This window comes from Orcinus orca, chromosome 12, assembly GCF_937001465.1.
Source record: "Orcinus orca chromosome 12, mOrcOrc1.1, whole genome shotgun sequence".
In the NCBI taxonomy this organism is placed as follows: Eukaryota; Metazoa; Chordata; class Mammalia; order Artiodactyla; family Delphinidae; genus Orcinus; species Orcinus orca.
This window is the reverse complement of record NC_064570.1, coordinates 7,558,164-7,574,447: the sequence shown is the minus strand read 5'-3', so window position 1 is coordinate 7,574,447 and position 16,284 is coordinate 7,558,164. Positions and strand designations below refer to the sequence as shown.

Here is a 16,284-nt window from a genome sequence, read left to right as displayed (position 1 = left end):
GTCAGCTGTGGGCCTGGTGGAATTAGTCTCGGTTTGGTTCATGTTTGTGAGGGGCAGCCGTCTGTGGCTGTGTGTGTTGGGGCGCGTGAACTGTCCCAGCTCTGCTACCCCAAGTCCCTAGGCCATGCTGGCCCGCGGTGGGTTAGCTGCACTGACTGCTCCCTGCATAGAGCCGTCCCCCAGGCGCTCCGGGATCCTTCCGTCCACACGGCAGGGGGGAGCGTGGAACTGGAGGGCCTAAGCCGTAAGCGAGGGCACGACTTGCCGGGGTTTGAGCTGCTGCCTGTCCTGACTCTAAACCACCCGGGTCTCGGGTCACCCCGCGTGCCTGGTTGGCACACTCGCTTCTTTGGCATCCAGCCGCTCTTTGGCCTTTCTTTACCCAGAGACCTGTTTCAGTGCTGCGTCCAGAGGTGCTGTGAAATCCTTGGCTATCAGAGCGATTACCTTTTCTGAAAGGAATGGAAGGAGCTGCCTCTGAGTGCACAGGACAGACACTGACCTTGCCTCTCTCTCTGTGTCATTTTACAGGTACTACATCAATTTGTGTCAAAAAATATACAAAGGGCCCCTGGACTGCTCTGAAAGAGCCAGCGTTTGCAGAAAGAGCCCCTCTGGCGACGTCCAGGTCTTGGGGCTCGTTCACACGCAGAAGCTGGACGTCATAGGTAAGGCCTGGACCCTTGTCGCATGGTCACAGGTGTTGTGTCAGATTCGGGAATGTGGAGGTGTCCTCCTGTGACCAGAGGGTCAGCACTGGCTTTGGTTGAAGCCTCCAAGTGTCATTTTCAGCAACTGTTTCTCAGGCACTTGGCGCCTCCCGGAGCATCAGAATAGGTACTGCTCTGTATCCTCCGGGACGGCAGGTACCTAGTCTGTGTGTCTAGAGCACTGGGCGATCTTGGGAAGGTATTTGTCCTCAGGAGGAGGGCAGAACGTTCAGGGTTCCTGAGTCCCTGCACCAGCCTCCGTGTATATATGCAGGTGTTTGTCCGGGGAAGCCGAACGATGGCATGAGAGAACCTGGTAAAGACGATTCAGGGTACATTTTCGTAATGTTTTAATTCGGAAACACAAAATGAAGCTTGTCTTAGTAGTTTTAATAGAAGATTCATCTTGCAGTTGGTTGTTGAAAGATTCTTTCATCACGTAAAAGGAAAAGGCAGGGTTTTCTTAGTTTAGGAGCAGTCAGGTGCGTTGGGAGGACGAGGAAGAAACAACGCTCACTGTGCCTGGCTGGCTGGAGGGGGTCCCTGAGCTGTCCTCATTAGAACACGGGGAGCCTATGTCCACTCCAGCTGTTGACAGGGAGAAAAGGAATTCTGGGGAACCACTGTCACCCTTGAGAAAAACCCCGACTCTGCAGGTTGGAAGTGGGGCGAGTCACCCCCCACCCCCCGGCAGGAGTGGCCAGACCTCCTGGCCCACGGCTCGCCCTCCGTTGGAGATCTTGGCCGTAGCTGCCACGAAGGGCATGGGGCTGCAGGTGGGTCTGTCCCTGCTGTCTCATCCTCACATGTAGATATTTGACCCGTCTCTCCCTCGGTTTCCCGCAGCCAGGTGAGAAAACCTAGAACGTTGAAGCCTCGGGAAAAGATGAGCTAGTAAAACCTGTTCCCTGACGCGCCAGGCGGGGTCTTACCCTTAGGCCCCAAGAGGACGACCATCTAAGGCCAGTCGCCGTGACCCCCATGAGCATTTAGGGGGTGTGACCTTGTGGGGCGAAGAGTTGGACTCTTGTCCCAGGAATTAACATTCCTGGCAACCAGGCTTTATACGTGTGCGATTTACGCGTGTGTACACGTGTCGTCCTCAGTGGCCCGGGTAGGTGTTAGACTCCATTTCACAGGTTGGGTAACTGGATGTGTGGAAGGTTGAGTGTGTTGTTCATCTAGTATGGGGCTAGCGGCACTTCATCAAGACCTAAACCTGTTGGTTCCACGTTCCAGAAGTTTAAGAATTTCTCTTCAAAGCTGTGAAACCCTTTCTTAACAAAACTTTCACCAAAGCCCAATATTTAAAACAAACTCACCCAGAGCAGCCTTGAGCCTGGGTGGGTCCGGGAGTGTGGGCATCACCTCCTGTCGAGGGGTCCCCGTGCCTTGGCCACGCCCCGGAGAACACCTGGGCAGCGGGTGCCGTCCCCTCCGCATCCCCTGCCTTGAAGGACATGGGTCGGGTATGTGAGGGTCAGGCCGGAGGACTGCCCCGTGCTGGCCCCGAGAGCCACCGTCTGTGCGCTGAGCCGGGCTGGCCTCGGGCACCCCCAGGACAGCTCTCGGCTGCCGGTCGGAGTTGCTGGCCCCTGTGAGACGTGCCCCTGGAAGCACGGCCTTGCTTTTCGCGGCCCCTGCAGGCTGGGCTTCCCCTGGTTCTTTGACCACGTCATCTTCAGAAGCAGAAAGAGCTCCACGTGGAGCCAGGGGGCCTGAGGAAACCAGAGCTGTTGTGTGTGGAGTGTCACGCTGGAGGGTGGACGTCTGGCGCCTGCCCTGTCCTGCCCGGGAGGCTCGGGGTGGGGAAGCGCCTAAAACGGCACAGAAGTTGCGCACGGCGGGGGCCCTGTGTGCACGCTGCACCGGGTGCTCCCCGCTTGGCCCCGGACCGCACGCTGCGGGGGTCTCCCGGCCGCACAGGTGAGGAGACGGCGAGCGGGGGTCGGCTGGGGTCTGAAGCCCGGTCGCCTCTTGCTGTACGGGCAGCGACGCAGGCCGGGCGTGGTCGCCAGGCCTGGCGGTGCTGGTGACCCGCGTAACAAGTCCCCAGAGGCACAGACGTTTGTTCGTGATGCAGGATTTGCTTCTGACGCTGGGGCTCCGGCGATGCCCTGGAAATAGCGTCAGTTCTGTCGTTTGTGTTTCAGATGACAGAGTCATCGTGACTTACTCAAAAGGCCATCAGTGTGGTGACAATAAGACGGCATCCGCCGTCATCGAGCTGACCTGTGCGAAGACAGTGGGCCGGCCTTCGTTCACAAGGTGAGGGGAGGGGGTCCCCCAGGGAAGCTGTGCGCAGGGTGTGCCGGGATCCCGTCGGAATTTCTCCCCGTGGTTTCCCCTTGGGGGCGGCGAGGGGCACCGGCCGCTGAGACCCGCGGCCTGGTGGAGCCGGGGCTGCCCCGCACAGGGAAAGTTCCCTGGATGGGGGCTGCGACAGGCATAAAAACAGGATTTCACCGGCTTCCGGCTTTGAATGTCACAGTGTAACCAAAAGGGCATTGATGGGTGCCACCCAAGGCCAGCTGTTCAAGCAGCCTGTCTGGGCCCCGCGGCCGGCACGGTGGCACCTGGGATGCTTGCTCTTGGACTATCCTGGAAATGTCTGGGCAGCTCCGTGTCTGGGGCTGGGGGCGGCACCGTTTGGCCAGCAGAGGGAGCGTGTGAGCTGCTGTGTTTGTGAACCGACCGATTCCTTCCAGAAACTGGGCTTGGGAAAGGGGAGACCCAGGCGTTGTCAAAGGATTCAGTCAGTTGGAGAGCGTGAGGCGCTTGTAAAGCAAATACTCAAAAGTCTAGGAGCAAATCGTTCCAGCTTTTAGACGTTGCACAGTTTCTAAATTTTAAGAACACACACAAGCGCTTGCCTGCTTTTCCACGTGGCAGATACGCTGGGTGGGCATCTTCCTGACCGTAAGTCGCCCTCCTAGCTCGGCGGCGTCCTCCGGTTTGGGAGGGTGGCCGTGACCGTGGTCTGTGTGCCGCCTGCAGGTTCGACGTGGACAGCTGCACCTACCACTTCAGCTGGGACTCGCGCGCAGCCTGCGCCGTGAAGCCGCAGGAGGTGCAGATGGTGAACGGGACCATCACCAACCCGGCCAACGGCAGGAGCTTCAGCCTCGGGGACATTTATTTCAAGTCAGTGGAGCATTTTCCTTCCGGGCGCGGCCATGTATTCAGATCTCTCCCCGGCCGAGGGCCGCGAGATAAAGAGGCCCAAGTGTTTGTGTGTTTTAGTTACTGTTTCCAGGTAGTCGTCATATTTCGCTCAAGCAGAGGGCAAGCACTGCCCAGCTACTGAGTGTGACACCAAAGGTGCTGAGTTCTCTTGAGCATAAAAATAAAGTCGCCCCTCCTCCCTCGCCCAGGGGTTGGAGCTGGAACCTTCTGAAACAATTTTTGATGAGGAACTTCTGGGCTTACTAGTTTGTGAATTAAAAAGTCAGTTGCTCAGCGGTGTCACTGGGTGGGTCTCGGGGTCCGGGGCTGTGCCTGGGCAGGGGGAAGCGGGCATGGTGCAGGGCACAGCACCTGAGAACAGCACAGCGAAGCCCAGGGCACCGAGGGGTGGGCAGTAGGACGGAGAGACGGCAGGTGCCCTCGGCAGTATCCTGCAGCCCTGCCCCGTACCTGGGCTTTGGGTCCAGGTGACAAAGGGCTCTCTTGAAGGACCGTTGGAGTCACCCGACCTTTACTGTCTCTTTAGGCGATTCAGCGCCTCTGGGGACATGAGAACGAATGGGGACAAGTACCTGTACGAGATCCAGCTGTCCTCCATCACGAGCTCCACGAACCCCGCATGCTCCGGGGCCAACATCTGTCAGGTGAAGCCCAACGACCAGCACTTCAGTAGGAAAGTTGGGACTTCGGACAAAACCAAATACTACGTTCAAGGTAACTCTCCATCCATGTGCCACGTTTAACTTCCTTGGAGGATCTGTAACACATTTTCATGAACAAACGCCCTGCGGTTGAAACGTCAGATCAGTTTTAGCACAAAAGCCCTGGGTCCGATCCTGTGTCTTGACACGCGCTGTCATAGCGGACTGAGCAGCGTGTGTCAGACCCGAGCGGTTCACTGTAGGGAAGATTCACCTCCTAAACAAACAAGCAAAACCTGGTCTAAACCAGAGGTGGTGAGGTGGGTGTGCATGGCCACATCCGGAATTCCCTTCGGTTTAGTTTTTGTCACAATACATCTTTATTTTGAAACTTCAGATGTTACTGTAGAAGGGTAAGAGGTTTCGTGTTTGTCAGAAGGATGAGAAGAAAAGAGAGGCCTGACCCAGGTGTTTGGGTGGGTGCGGAGGGGAGGGCGCGCCGCTGCGCTGAGGGAGCTTCTCCTTTGTTCCTTTTGTTCCCTTCCAGCTTTATTGAAATACAATTGACATACAGCACTGTATAAGTTTAAGGGGCGCAGCATCATGATTTGACTTACATACATCATGAAATGATGACCGCAAGTTTAATGAACATCTGTCATCTCATGTGGACACAAAATTAAAGAGAAAAACAAATTTTTTTTTTCTTGTGATGAGAACTCTTAGGATTCACACCCCTAGTGACTTTCAGATATAACACACAGCAGGGTTAATTATGTTTAGCATGTAGCGTATGATATCCCTGTTATTAATTTAGAATTAGAAGTTTGTACCTTTTGACCACCTTCATCCAGTTTCCTCTCCCCACAGCCTCTTCCCCCGGTAACCGCAAATCTAATCTCTTTTTCTGTGAGTTTGTGTTTTTTTGAAGTACAGTTGACCTACAATGCTATTTCAAAATGATCACCCCGCTAAGTCTGGTTACCATGTGTCACCACACGAAGATATTACGTAATTATTGACCATATTCCCCACACTCTACACTTCATACCCGTGACTCATTTATTTTGCGCCTGGAAGTTTGTACCTCTTAATTGCCCTCGCTTACTTCTTTCCTAATTCCTTCTTGACCTTGAAAGAATATTTCCAGGAGGCAGCTCATGTGCTTTTGTATTAAACAGCTAGTCTTTCACTATATACCATTTCATGATTTGATTTTCTTTTAAATTAATTAATTTATTTATGGCTGTGTTGGGTCTTCGTTTCTGTGCGAGGGCTTTCTCTAGTTGTGGCGAGCGGGGCCCGCTCTTCATCGCGGTGCGCGGGCCTCTCACTCTCGCAGCCTCTCTTGTTGCGGAGCACAGGCTCCAGATGCGCAGGCTCAGTGGCCGTGGCTCACGGGCCCAGTTGCTCCGTGGCATGTGGGATCCTCCCAGACCAGGGCTCGAACCCGTGTCCCCTGCATTGGCAGGCGGACTCTCAACCACTGCACCACCAGGGGAGCCCCATGATGTGATTTTTGAACGAGGTGAATGAACTCGCTTTTTAAACAATTAAATGTGTTTACAAAACCAGCTGACTTCGACCTCAAAGGGCTGCTGAGAGAGAGATTCCCGGCGAGGAGGGGGGAGCAGCTGCTCCCTGAGTAGGTGTAGCTAGAAGAGGGCGTGTCCGTGCTCAGGCACCGAGCTGGTCGCTGCACTTGACAGCGCCCACCAGGGGCCGGGCAGAGACCTGCCAGGTCAGTCTGGCTCGCTTCCGTGATTCCCTGTCATAGGGTCAGCCCGCTGGTCCCCTGTTCTCTTCCGGTGATTCTGGGTCAGATGCTGGAGTCGTGCAGTGGCGTTGGGCCCTCTCTTGAGGTGCTGTCCTCAGGGCCTGGCCCTGTAGTAAGCGCTTGGTAAATGTTTGTTGACTGACTGAAGGGCTGCTTTGAACGCCTCCAAGGCCACTGCTCTGCAGAGAAGGAAAGTCCAAGCTCTTTTGAACACAGCCTGGAAGATTTTGACAGACTCCCGTTTTCTTAGCAGCTGGTCCTGCAAATGCACCCAGACCCAGCCATCAGGTTACTCACGCGCCCCTGTAGGTCCCACGCCGCCACTGCACGGGCCTTCCCGCTGGACTGCCTCTGCCTGCCCTATCCTCCTCCTGCTGCCTGTCCCAGCGACGTGCTCCCTTCTCACACCCAGGGGCGCAGCTGCGGGTGTGCCTGCAGCAGTGGTCAGGCTCCACGCCACAGCCCAGGTCAGGGGCCCAGCCACTAGAGTGAGAACCTTCGCGTCCGTACGGCCTGCATCTAGTCTAGTTGGCCTCCTGCGGCCCCCCAGCTTCAGGGTGTGCGTGCGTCTATATGTACACACACACTTGGGTGCACACGTTTGTTTATTCTTGGTTAACGAAATCATTTCAGATGTTTTCACTGCCTTCATTCACCAGCGCTAGGAAGTAGGTTTAGTTTTAAGCCTTCGTCCACATTTCAGGAAGAATGCAGTTTAACGCCCTTCACGAGTCTGCATGCATCCGAGTGGGCAAGAGTGGGAAGCCGCAAAGCCCGTCTCTGGCTGAGATTCAGAGCTGCCACCTCGGCCCCTCACTGGCTCACCAGTTTGTGCCCTCGTTCCAGCCTGGGGGACAGCCCACTCGGGTCATGGCTCAGACAGTTATGAGTGAGGACACGCGGGGCGTTCCCGAGCCCAGCCCGCGGGGCCGGGTCTCGGCCGCCCTCCGAGCGTGTTGCTGCACACGCTGCACTCCCTGGTGCTCCAGTGGTGGCCGGTCGTGAGGATTTTGAGTCTCCAACCACAAAGTTGTCCACACAAGGCAGAGTCCACACAAGCTCCTCTCACTTCTGACGCCAGCTGCAAGTTCAGGGGGCTCCATCCCCGCCTCAGATTGGATAATTCACTAGACGGATGCTCAGAACCGAGAGCTGTTTCAGTCGTGCGTACAGTTTATTACAATGAAAGGACGTAGAGTCAAGTCGGCCAGTGGGAGAAGTGTGTAGGGTACGGTCTGGGAGGGAGCCAGACGCTTCTGGTGTCTTCTCCCTGTGGAATCAGGACGTGTTATGTTCTCAGCATAAACGTGACAACGCACACACAAGAGCTCAGGAGCTGACCAGGGAAGCCCACCCATCCCTCAGTGTCCAGAGGTTTTATTGGGGCTTCATTACGTAGGCTTGACTGATTGATCACTTGGTTGGTTGGTTGGTTGACTGGCTGGTTGGTTGGCTGGTTGGTTGGTTAACTGATTTGTTGCTTGACTGGCTGGTTGGTTGGTTAACTGATTTGTTGGTTGACTGGTGGGTTGGTTGACTGGCTGGTTGGTTGGTTAACTGATTCGTTGGTTGACTGGCTGGTTGGTTGGTTAACTGATTCGTTGGTTGAGTGGTGGGTTGGCTGACTGGCTGGTTGGTTGGTCAACTGATTAGTTGGTTGACTGGCTGGTTGGTTAGTTAACTGATTCGTTGGTTGACTGGTGGGTTGGCTGACTGGCTGGTTGGTTGGTTAACTGATTCGTTGGTTGACTGGTGGGTTGGTTGGCTGACTGGCTGGCTGGTTGGTTGGTTGGTTGGTTGGTCAACCTCGGTCTCCAGGTGCACTGATACCGTGTAGGCAGCCCCCCCTCCAGGTCATACTGTTAGCGGAGGACAAAGGCCAGACCTCTTTTTGGATAAGGTTCAAGTCTTTCCCACATTCTGACTTAGGGCAGGGGCCCCATAACGTGTGTTGAGCAGTCTGTGAGAGCTCATCTGGGACATTTGATGAAGGACCCTTACGTCTGATTTTAAGTCTCTGCAAACTTTTTACAGGCTATGAAAAGGTAAACTTGGCCCACTACTGAAACACCAGTGGTAATGGTGCTGTGCTTGTGTGTGCGCCTGCCTTGTTGACAGATGGCGATCTGGATGTGGTGTTTGCCTCTTCCTCCAAGTGTGGAAAAGACAAGACGAAATCTGTCTCCTCCACCATCTTCTTCCACTGTGACCCCTTGGTGAAGGACGGGATCCCCGAGTTCAGCCACGAGACCGCCGACTGCCAGTACCTCTTCTCCTGGTACACCTCTGCCGTGTGTCCTCTGGGGTAAGTGGGGTCCTGCCCCGTGGTGTTCCCTTAACTCCAGGAGCATTGAGGCTGTGTCCCAAGGTGAGCTGTTGAGAGGGAGAAGCTGTTACCTGGGCTGTGATCACTGTTTCCTCCCAGAGAAGAGAGCCGTGTTCCCGGGAGACGAGGGCGGCCAGCGCGTCCCTGAGTCTTTGCTCCAGAAGCGCCTCTGTGCTCTCGGGGCCTTGCAGAGGATCAGAGAGGCCGTGGGGAGGCGTGTTGCCCAAAGCTCGGCGTTTCTTGTTCCCTTAGTGACGAGGGTCGTGTGGCTGGGGGTCGCCTTTCCTAGTCCTCTTGCCTTAGTCTCATCGTCAGAGGGGTTTGTCCGCTGTTGACCTCCACCTCTGGTGGATCCCGCCTCACTGTGCGGGGCTGCGAAGGCAGGGCCTCCGCCTGAGCTGGGCCTCGCTAGGCACTGGCGGTGGCGGTGGCTGAGTGTTGTGGCCTCCCCGCAGGGTGGGCTTCGACAGTGAGAGCGCCGGGGACGACGCGCAGGAGCGCAAGGGGCTCTCGGAGCGGAGCCAGGCCGTCGGGGCCGTCCTCAGCCTGCTGCTGGTGGCGCTCACTGGCTGCCTGCTCGCCCTGCTGCTCCATAAGAAGGAGCGACGGTAAGGAGAGGGGAGTGGGCCGGGGGACGGGCCAGTGGTTCAGAGTCGATATCTGGGCTCCTTATTTTGAGCCCGTCAGCAGCCAGAGTGTGGAAGCGGTCCCCAAAGCTGTGTTTTGTAAACGTCTGCATCCTTGTGACGATGTGTCCTGTCTGACCAGGGCTGTGGATCCTGTCAGGTCACGTGGCAGATGCTCTGCGGGCCTTGGCCTGGCCCACCTGTTCCCAGGATGTGGCTCTCTGCACGTGTCCACAGATGGACAGAGTTAAACACCTGTCACAAGCTGACTTCCTTCTGATCAGCTGGCTTGTCTGCCCTTTAAAAGGGGAGCATTTGTTAGGGACCGGCTGTGACACCTTCTCTATGGGCTCCTCTTTGCTGGTGAAAGGTCTTGTCACTCACAGGCAGCACGACCGTCCAGCAGGTTTCATGTCACACACGAATGAGGCCCAGGGCTCTGTGTGTAGTCAGCCCTGTCCAGAGCGCAGGGATGGTCCAGCTCTGGGGCTCCCTGTTGCCTCTCTCACCTGCCCGAGGAGCCAGAGGCAAGCGAGAGAGGGTCGGGGAGTGCTGACCGCAGCCATCCCGACCCTGAGAGGCTGTCAGCGGGACTCAGGATTGGGGCAGGAGGTCTGGGTGGGAGCCGGCCCTGCGTTCGTCCGTCGGCCCAGTAATCTCAGCGCAGCCCTGGGGTGGCGGGAAGGTGTGGGTCATCGTATTGACGTGAAAAAGCAGAAGGACAAATGCTGGCTCACTCACTCTGGCCCTTCTTACACCATGAAAACGGGGAGCAGGATTTGGACCCGCGTCCGTCTGATTGTAAAGCGTCCTTCCTGCTGAGCTGGTTTACAGCCCTGCTGTCGTGGGTTGAGGGAGCGCGTGCTCTTGGGGGTGCAGCCTCCCGGTAGCAGGCACTCGGGAGCTGGAGGGGGGCGCGGCTCCAGCCTGGAGTAACTAGGGTCTCCTTTCAGGGAGACGGTGATGAGCAAGCTCACCAGCTGCTGTCGAAGAAGCGCAAACGTGTCCTACAAATACTCAAAGGTAGTTCCCTGCTGAGGTCTGGGTGACTCAGCACGCACGCGCGCACGCGCGCGCTCGAACCGTTTTCACGCTGTTGGTCAGTGACTACAAGGAAACTGATATCGCGGGAAGCTTGAAATGGACAGAGGGAAAATGTCCCTCTGCTCTTAACCCGAACACACTTTTTGTTCTTTTTCCTTCAAGTTTTTGTCGTCGTGGTTGCCGCTAATTTCTTACAGTGTTCAGTATTAGCTTACTTCTACTTTTTTGGCTATTCTACAAAAAAAGATGGTAATGAAAATTTCTGTGCCTCTGGCATTAAGATGGCTTCCTTAGGAGAAGTGTCTAGAAATTTAGGCCAGAGTGCCTAAATGCACTCACGGCTCTTGACTGTACTGCCAACTGCTTTCTGAAAGGCTTCCCTCAACTACAGTCATCCACGTGTCCCGCGCGCGGCCCCTCTCCCTGCTGCCCGAGGGCACCTGGAGCAGAGGGGCTCCGTCCCCCAGCACTGCCGCCTTGTCGCTGGCCGCCTTCTTGCCTCCTGACACCATCTGCCTTGGTTGGGTCTCAGCAGGAGCTGGCAGTCGCCAGCCCTCCCCTTCTCCCTGAGGAGGAACATGGGACCGTGATGGCTGTGGTGGGCTGGGAAGAGGTCCCCGACTCCGGGTGGGTCATGGAGGGAGGGGGCCAGAGGAGGCTGACGAGGTCTCAGGCGGACCCACGGTCTCTGCTGTGTCCCGGCAGGTGAACAAGGAGGAAGAGGCGGACGAGAACGAAACTGAGTGGCTGATGGAAGAGATCCAGCTGCCGTCACCGAGGCCCGGGAAGGAGGGGCAGGAAAACGGTCACATCACTACCAAGTCCGTGAAAGCCGAAGCCCTCACCTCCCTGCACGGGGACGACCAAGACAGCGAGGATGAGGTGCTGACCATCCCGGAGGTGAAAGTGCACCTGGGCAGAGGGACCGGGGCGGAAGGCGTGCAGCCACTGAGGCCCCCGCCCAGGAAGGCACTTCGGGAGCGAGCGGACGACCGGGTGGGGCTGATGAGTGGGGAGCAGGCCAGGAGGGGGAGGCCCCGGGCCGCGCAGAAGGCCGTGAGCTCCTTCCACGACGACAGCGACGAGGACCTCCTGCACATCTAGACTGCGGGGCGCGCTCGGCGCCTCCGCCGGCACCTCCAACCAAATGAGACTTTTGACTCCGTGATGCTTCTGTCATTTTTGCCTTTAACAAAAACTGTTTCAAAAGGGAAGAGTTTTGCTGATGGGGGAGAGGGTGAGGAGGTGGGTGCCGCTCTCTGTGGTCACCGGGATGGGGCATCGCTCCAGCTGCCAGAGGGCGGCGCCGGGGCCCGTGTTCAGTCCCAAGTCCTCGCATAGAACGTGGCCGCCGGGCGCTTCCTACCGCGCCCGGGCCAGACGCGTCTGGGAACAGAGGGCTGCGTTTGCGGAAAACCCGTGCTGCTTTAGGCCCTGTAGGGTATTTGATCATTATATTTTAGCATTTAATTCTCTCCTCCTATTTATTGACTTTGACAATTACTCAGGTTTGCGAAAAAGGAAAAACACAATAACAACAACAGTTTTTTCCTGCCGGCAGGGGGTAATCTATCTGTCTGTCCCTTAGCGGGGAGGCTGCTGGGGCGCTCGGGTGGTTTCATACGAGGTTTTGAACTGCTCCACGACACGTCCTCTAAGTTAGACTCCGCCGTTCTGTCTCTTTTCCCTTTTGCTTCTGTCTCGTAAGGGCGCGTGTGTGCGCGCGCGCACACACACGTGTGGGTCCCTAGTGCCTGGGCTCTGGAGGGTCTGCCTGCTGTTTGCCTCTGGTCAGTAACGGCTGCAGCTTTTTGCATGACGTCTTCAATCCTAGGTGCACAGAGCACAGTTATCAGTATTTCTTTCGCCAGCTGGTGAAGTCAGACAACCCACCCAAAGATTGATTTGTGCGTGCGTGTGTGTGTGTGTATGTGTGTGTGAGAGAGAGAGAATGGAGTTGAGATGTCAGACTTTTTTCCGGACTTGGGGGTGTAGGTCTCACCTCTTCAGGTTCACATGATACCACCTTTACTGTGCTTATTTTTTTTTTTTTTTAAGAAGAAAGTGTTTATCAACCATTCGACCTATAAGAAGCCTTAATTTGCACAGTGTGTGACTCACGGAAATTGCATGAAAGCCAGTGGGCCAGATTCTCGCTCCTAGCGTTGCACCTGGATTCCTGCTCGGTGGGGGATGGGGAGGGGGGCGGCCAAGGCCGGCCTCTCAGTCTGCAGGACGGGAGGGCGAGACCACTGTCCTTCCCGGCTGTCGGCTCCTTTCTTGAAGTGTTTAATGAATGACTTTCCTTGCATTATAGAACTGTATATAGACTCAGTGGTATTCATATCCTGGAAAGCAAACCAGCCTAAGGGCTCCTTGCTTTGTACTCCGTTTGGCTGATGGCTTATTTGATTTCAACATGAGTGTATTTTTAAAAGTTGATTTCTTTCCTCATTTTTTTTCAATCAAATTTACTGTAATATGAAGTATTCAACAATTTGAATAAAAGATAAATTATTAACCGGGTGTTCCTGCTTTTTCCCCACGAGAGTGAAAAGCCGCCTGGTTAGTTGCCAAGCCCAGTGCCCTCTCTGTGCCTCCTGTTACACGTCCGGATGGCAGCCGACCCTTCACGTGCAGCACGTCCGCTTTCTCTCTGGAGTCTCCCTGCGTGTAGGTGCTCACCCGAGGCCCCCAGGGCTTCTGTCAGCTTCATCCACGCCTGATTCTTCCTCCTTCCGAGAAAGGGTATTGTTACCAAAACAGCCACCGTGTGTGCAGATCCCATACTACCAGAAAGCATCCTGGTGCGCAGCCCGAGCTAACATGGGGGCAGGAGGGCTTCTCTTGCACAAATTGGGTTTCCATCTGAAATTACTAGTAATGAGAGCTTCTTAGATATTAATGTGAAAGCAGACCCGACAGGGAGTTACTACAGTGTCAGACTTCTCCACGTTAGCATCCTTCCCTCCTCATTTTCTGATTATTTCCAATTGGGGTGACTTTTTTTTTATGTTTAAGGATTTTACAATGTCGCTCCTGAGACAGGCACTCTGGGGTCTTATCAGGGTTTACATTGTGACCCCAGAGTTGCTGGTCCTTGGACACTGCCCAGGGGGCTGTTCTCTAAGCCACGCCCCTCTCTTCCGGGGACGGGGCACTTGCAGGTGCTCACTGGCCCTGTTGGTGAACTTGATGGTGGGGAAGTTCTCCGTCTGCACCTCGGGCCACCTGCCCTGGTGCCCAGCTTGTGCCGGCCGCAGAGGGATGGGGAAGTGGCCATGTGCGTGAAGCTTTCGCTCAGGCTCTTTTCTTGAGCTCCTGCAAACAGACTAACAGCCCGTGCCCGCTGTGGTCACAGGTAGTTTAGGAAAACGCTCCCTGACAGCAAATAGGAATTAGAATCTTCTAAGATTCTAGTTAGTTTCCTTTTAACCAAATTCTTTAAGCCCCGCCGCTTTTTTGAGACTGTCCATTGAATGGCGGAGGAATGGGATAAGTGGAGGGTCAGGACGGTGTAGGCAAACCGTGGGCCCAGGAAATCCACGGGAGAGTGGAAACGCGGCTCCCGCCAAGAACATTCTAAACGCAGCTCAATCCATTTCTCCACCAACCTCTGACATAGGCTGATCATCCGACGATTCCTTTAGGGGGGCTGACTGCCACCCGGGCATTCAGAAGGAATTCTCTGGTCCCTTTGTACCAGTTCAAGAAGTGGGCATGGAGGTCTTAGCTCCCTTCCAGGGGATCAGGTCACAGGGGGATGGTGTGCCTCCGGAGCGGAAGGTACTGGCCAGCTTAGATTGATAAAACCCCCCTCACCAGCTTTGGAGAATCCCTGCGACTGACGTCATGACACGACTTCTTATTTCCCCAAATGAACGTGGCTGATGTGGGGCCGGCGTCTCTCAAGGGAAGCTGACGTGCTGTGCCCCCTGGAAGGACGGGCACCCGGGGTGGCTCGCTGCACAAAGCCCGGGCGGGGTGGCCTGGCCGGGTGGTCCTGCAGCTCCTCTCTGGGCTGGGGTGGGCCCGGAGACAGGCAGCCGTGTGCTCAGGGACAGAGGGGCTGGAGGCGCTGCAAAGGTAAGGCTGGAACAGTCCTGGAACTTGGAGAGTCCCATGGAAGTCGCTGTCAGTACCACCCTGCGGGAAATGCAGTGTTTCCCCTAAAGGTAGAGGGAAAGGCCAAAGGTAGGCGGTGAATTATTAGCTACTCATGTTTCTTTCCCTCTTATTCTATTTTGTTTTTTATTTTTATTTTTTTTGCGGTACGCAGACCTCTCACTCTCGTGGCCTCTCCCGTTGCGGAGCACAGGCTCCGGACGCGCAGGCTCAGCGGCCATGGCTCACGGGCCCAGCCGCTCCGCGGCACGTGGGATCTTCCCGGACCGGGGCACGAACCCGTGTCCCCTGCATCGGCAGGCGGACTCCCAGCCACTGCGCCACCACGGAAGCCCTCTATTTTGTTTTGCCCAGTTTGTGAATCAAATTCAGTGAAATTCATACTGTTACTCTGATACTCGCGGAGTCAGAAGAGAGCACAGCTGAATGGGGTCTTGTTGGCCGTCGCCCCTGGGCAGGGTGACAGTGCAGGTCACTCAGCAGCTGCTCTCGGCGCCATCCTGGAGAAAGCGGCCCGGGGAGCAAGGCTCATTCCACCAGAGCAGGGAAGTGACGTGGGCGCTAGATCCCATGGGGTGGGTGTGTAGAAGGTCAGGTCCCAGGCAGACCCTGTGACCCTTGGCTTCAAATTTTAAAAAAAGGTTGACAAAACACAGAGAATTCGAACATAAGGACAAAGAACTTTTTTCCCGCAACTGCGAGAGTGAGCTGCCTCCCTGGTGCCTTGTCATCCCAGGCCCCTCAGGATGTCACCCCCCACGAGCACAATGCACCCTCTGGACCCAGAACACCCACATGGTCCTGCCAGTTGTCATGGCAACACCGTTTTCACTAAGAGGACCCCATTCAGAATCCTGTCCAATTCAGTTGCCCTGTCTCTCTTGAGTTTCCCTCAGTCTGGAAAGTTCCTCAGCCTTTGACTTTGGTGACCTTGACACGTGAGGTCGCCCTCCTCATCCTGACGGCGCTCTGACACGCCTGATGGTCACTCTCCCCTCAGGGACGCCCTCGCCCACCCTGCCGCTGGGACGAGGCCTGTCCTGCTCTGCCCACCTCATGGCTTTGGGACTCGTTCTAGAAGCACAGGGCAAGAGGCGAGGGGCTCGGGATGAATGAAACCACACCTGAACTAGAAGATCGCGTTGGCATGCAGACGGATTGTCGTATTAGTGGCATTTCCCGAAGGGCACCCTACGGAACACTTGTTCTGTGTGATTGTGACAAGATGTTCTGCAAAAATTGGAAACGACTTATGTGCAAGGAAGTTTGGAAAATGCTGCATGAAAGGTAAACGCCTTTTCTTGCTATGAGGCTTCCCAGAGAGTCTAGAAGGAGACACTGCTGGGCGAAATTACAGTAGGAAGCGTGGCCGGTGAGTCTCCGAGCAGGGGAACGGCACGCGGCAGTCCCTGGATGCTGGCCCGTGTCCCCTTGGGGGACCTGGTGGGGTGTGGACAGCCACTGAGGGTGCTGTCACCATGGGCATGGCTTTGTCGTTCTCTGGACAGTCCCAAGGAGCAGGGTCGTGGGTTGTCTGTTCAAGAACACACCGCTGCTGATTAACGGCCACAAGGCCAAGTGGGCACCCACTACCTCAGACCTGCCCTCCCCAGAGGAAGCCTCCGCTGCCTCCCCCACCCTTGCCCCCGCCATTTGTGTCCCCCCAGTACTTCTCTCTCCTTGGGGTCAAGTTCCCCAAGAAGTTGACCCTGAGCCCTGATCTTGAAGTACAGTTGACCCTTGAGCAACACGGGTTTGAACTGCACGGGTCCACTTAGACGCGAGCTTTTTTCAGTAGATACCACAGTACCACACGCTCTGTGGTTGGCCAAATCCGTGGGTGCGGAGC

General features: G+C 55.8%; 1 protein-coding gene across 1 annotated transcript in view; it reads left to right on the top strand.

The window, feature by feature from the left end:
• IGF2R (insulin like growth factor 2 receptor) overlaps positions 1-12,831 on the top strand; it is a 110,028-nt gene extending 97,197 nt beyond the window's left edge. Inside the window, exons 41-48 of the mRNA XM_012536407.3 lie at positions 532-668; positions 2,864-2,978; positions 3,708-3,854; positions 4,423-4,610; positions 8,433-8,619; positions 9,096-9,248; positions 10,220-10,289; positions 11,016-12,831. Coding sequence (XP_012391861.2) covers positions 532-668; positions 2,864-2,978; positions 3,708-3,854; positions 4,423-4,610; positions 8,433-8,619; positions 9,096-9,248; positions 10,220-10,289; positions 11,016-11,414 — 1,396 coding nt within the window. The 3' untranslated portion in view covers positions 11,415-12,831. The remainder of the gene's footprint in view (positions 1-531; positions 669-2,863; positions 2,979-3,707; positions 3,855-4,422; positions 4,611-8,432; positions 8,620-9,095; positions 9,249-10,219; positions 10,290-11,015) is intronic.
• Positions 12,832-16,284: the final 3,453 nt, after the last annotated feature.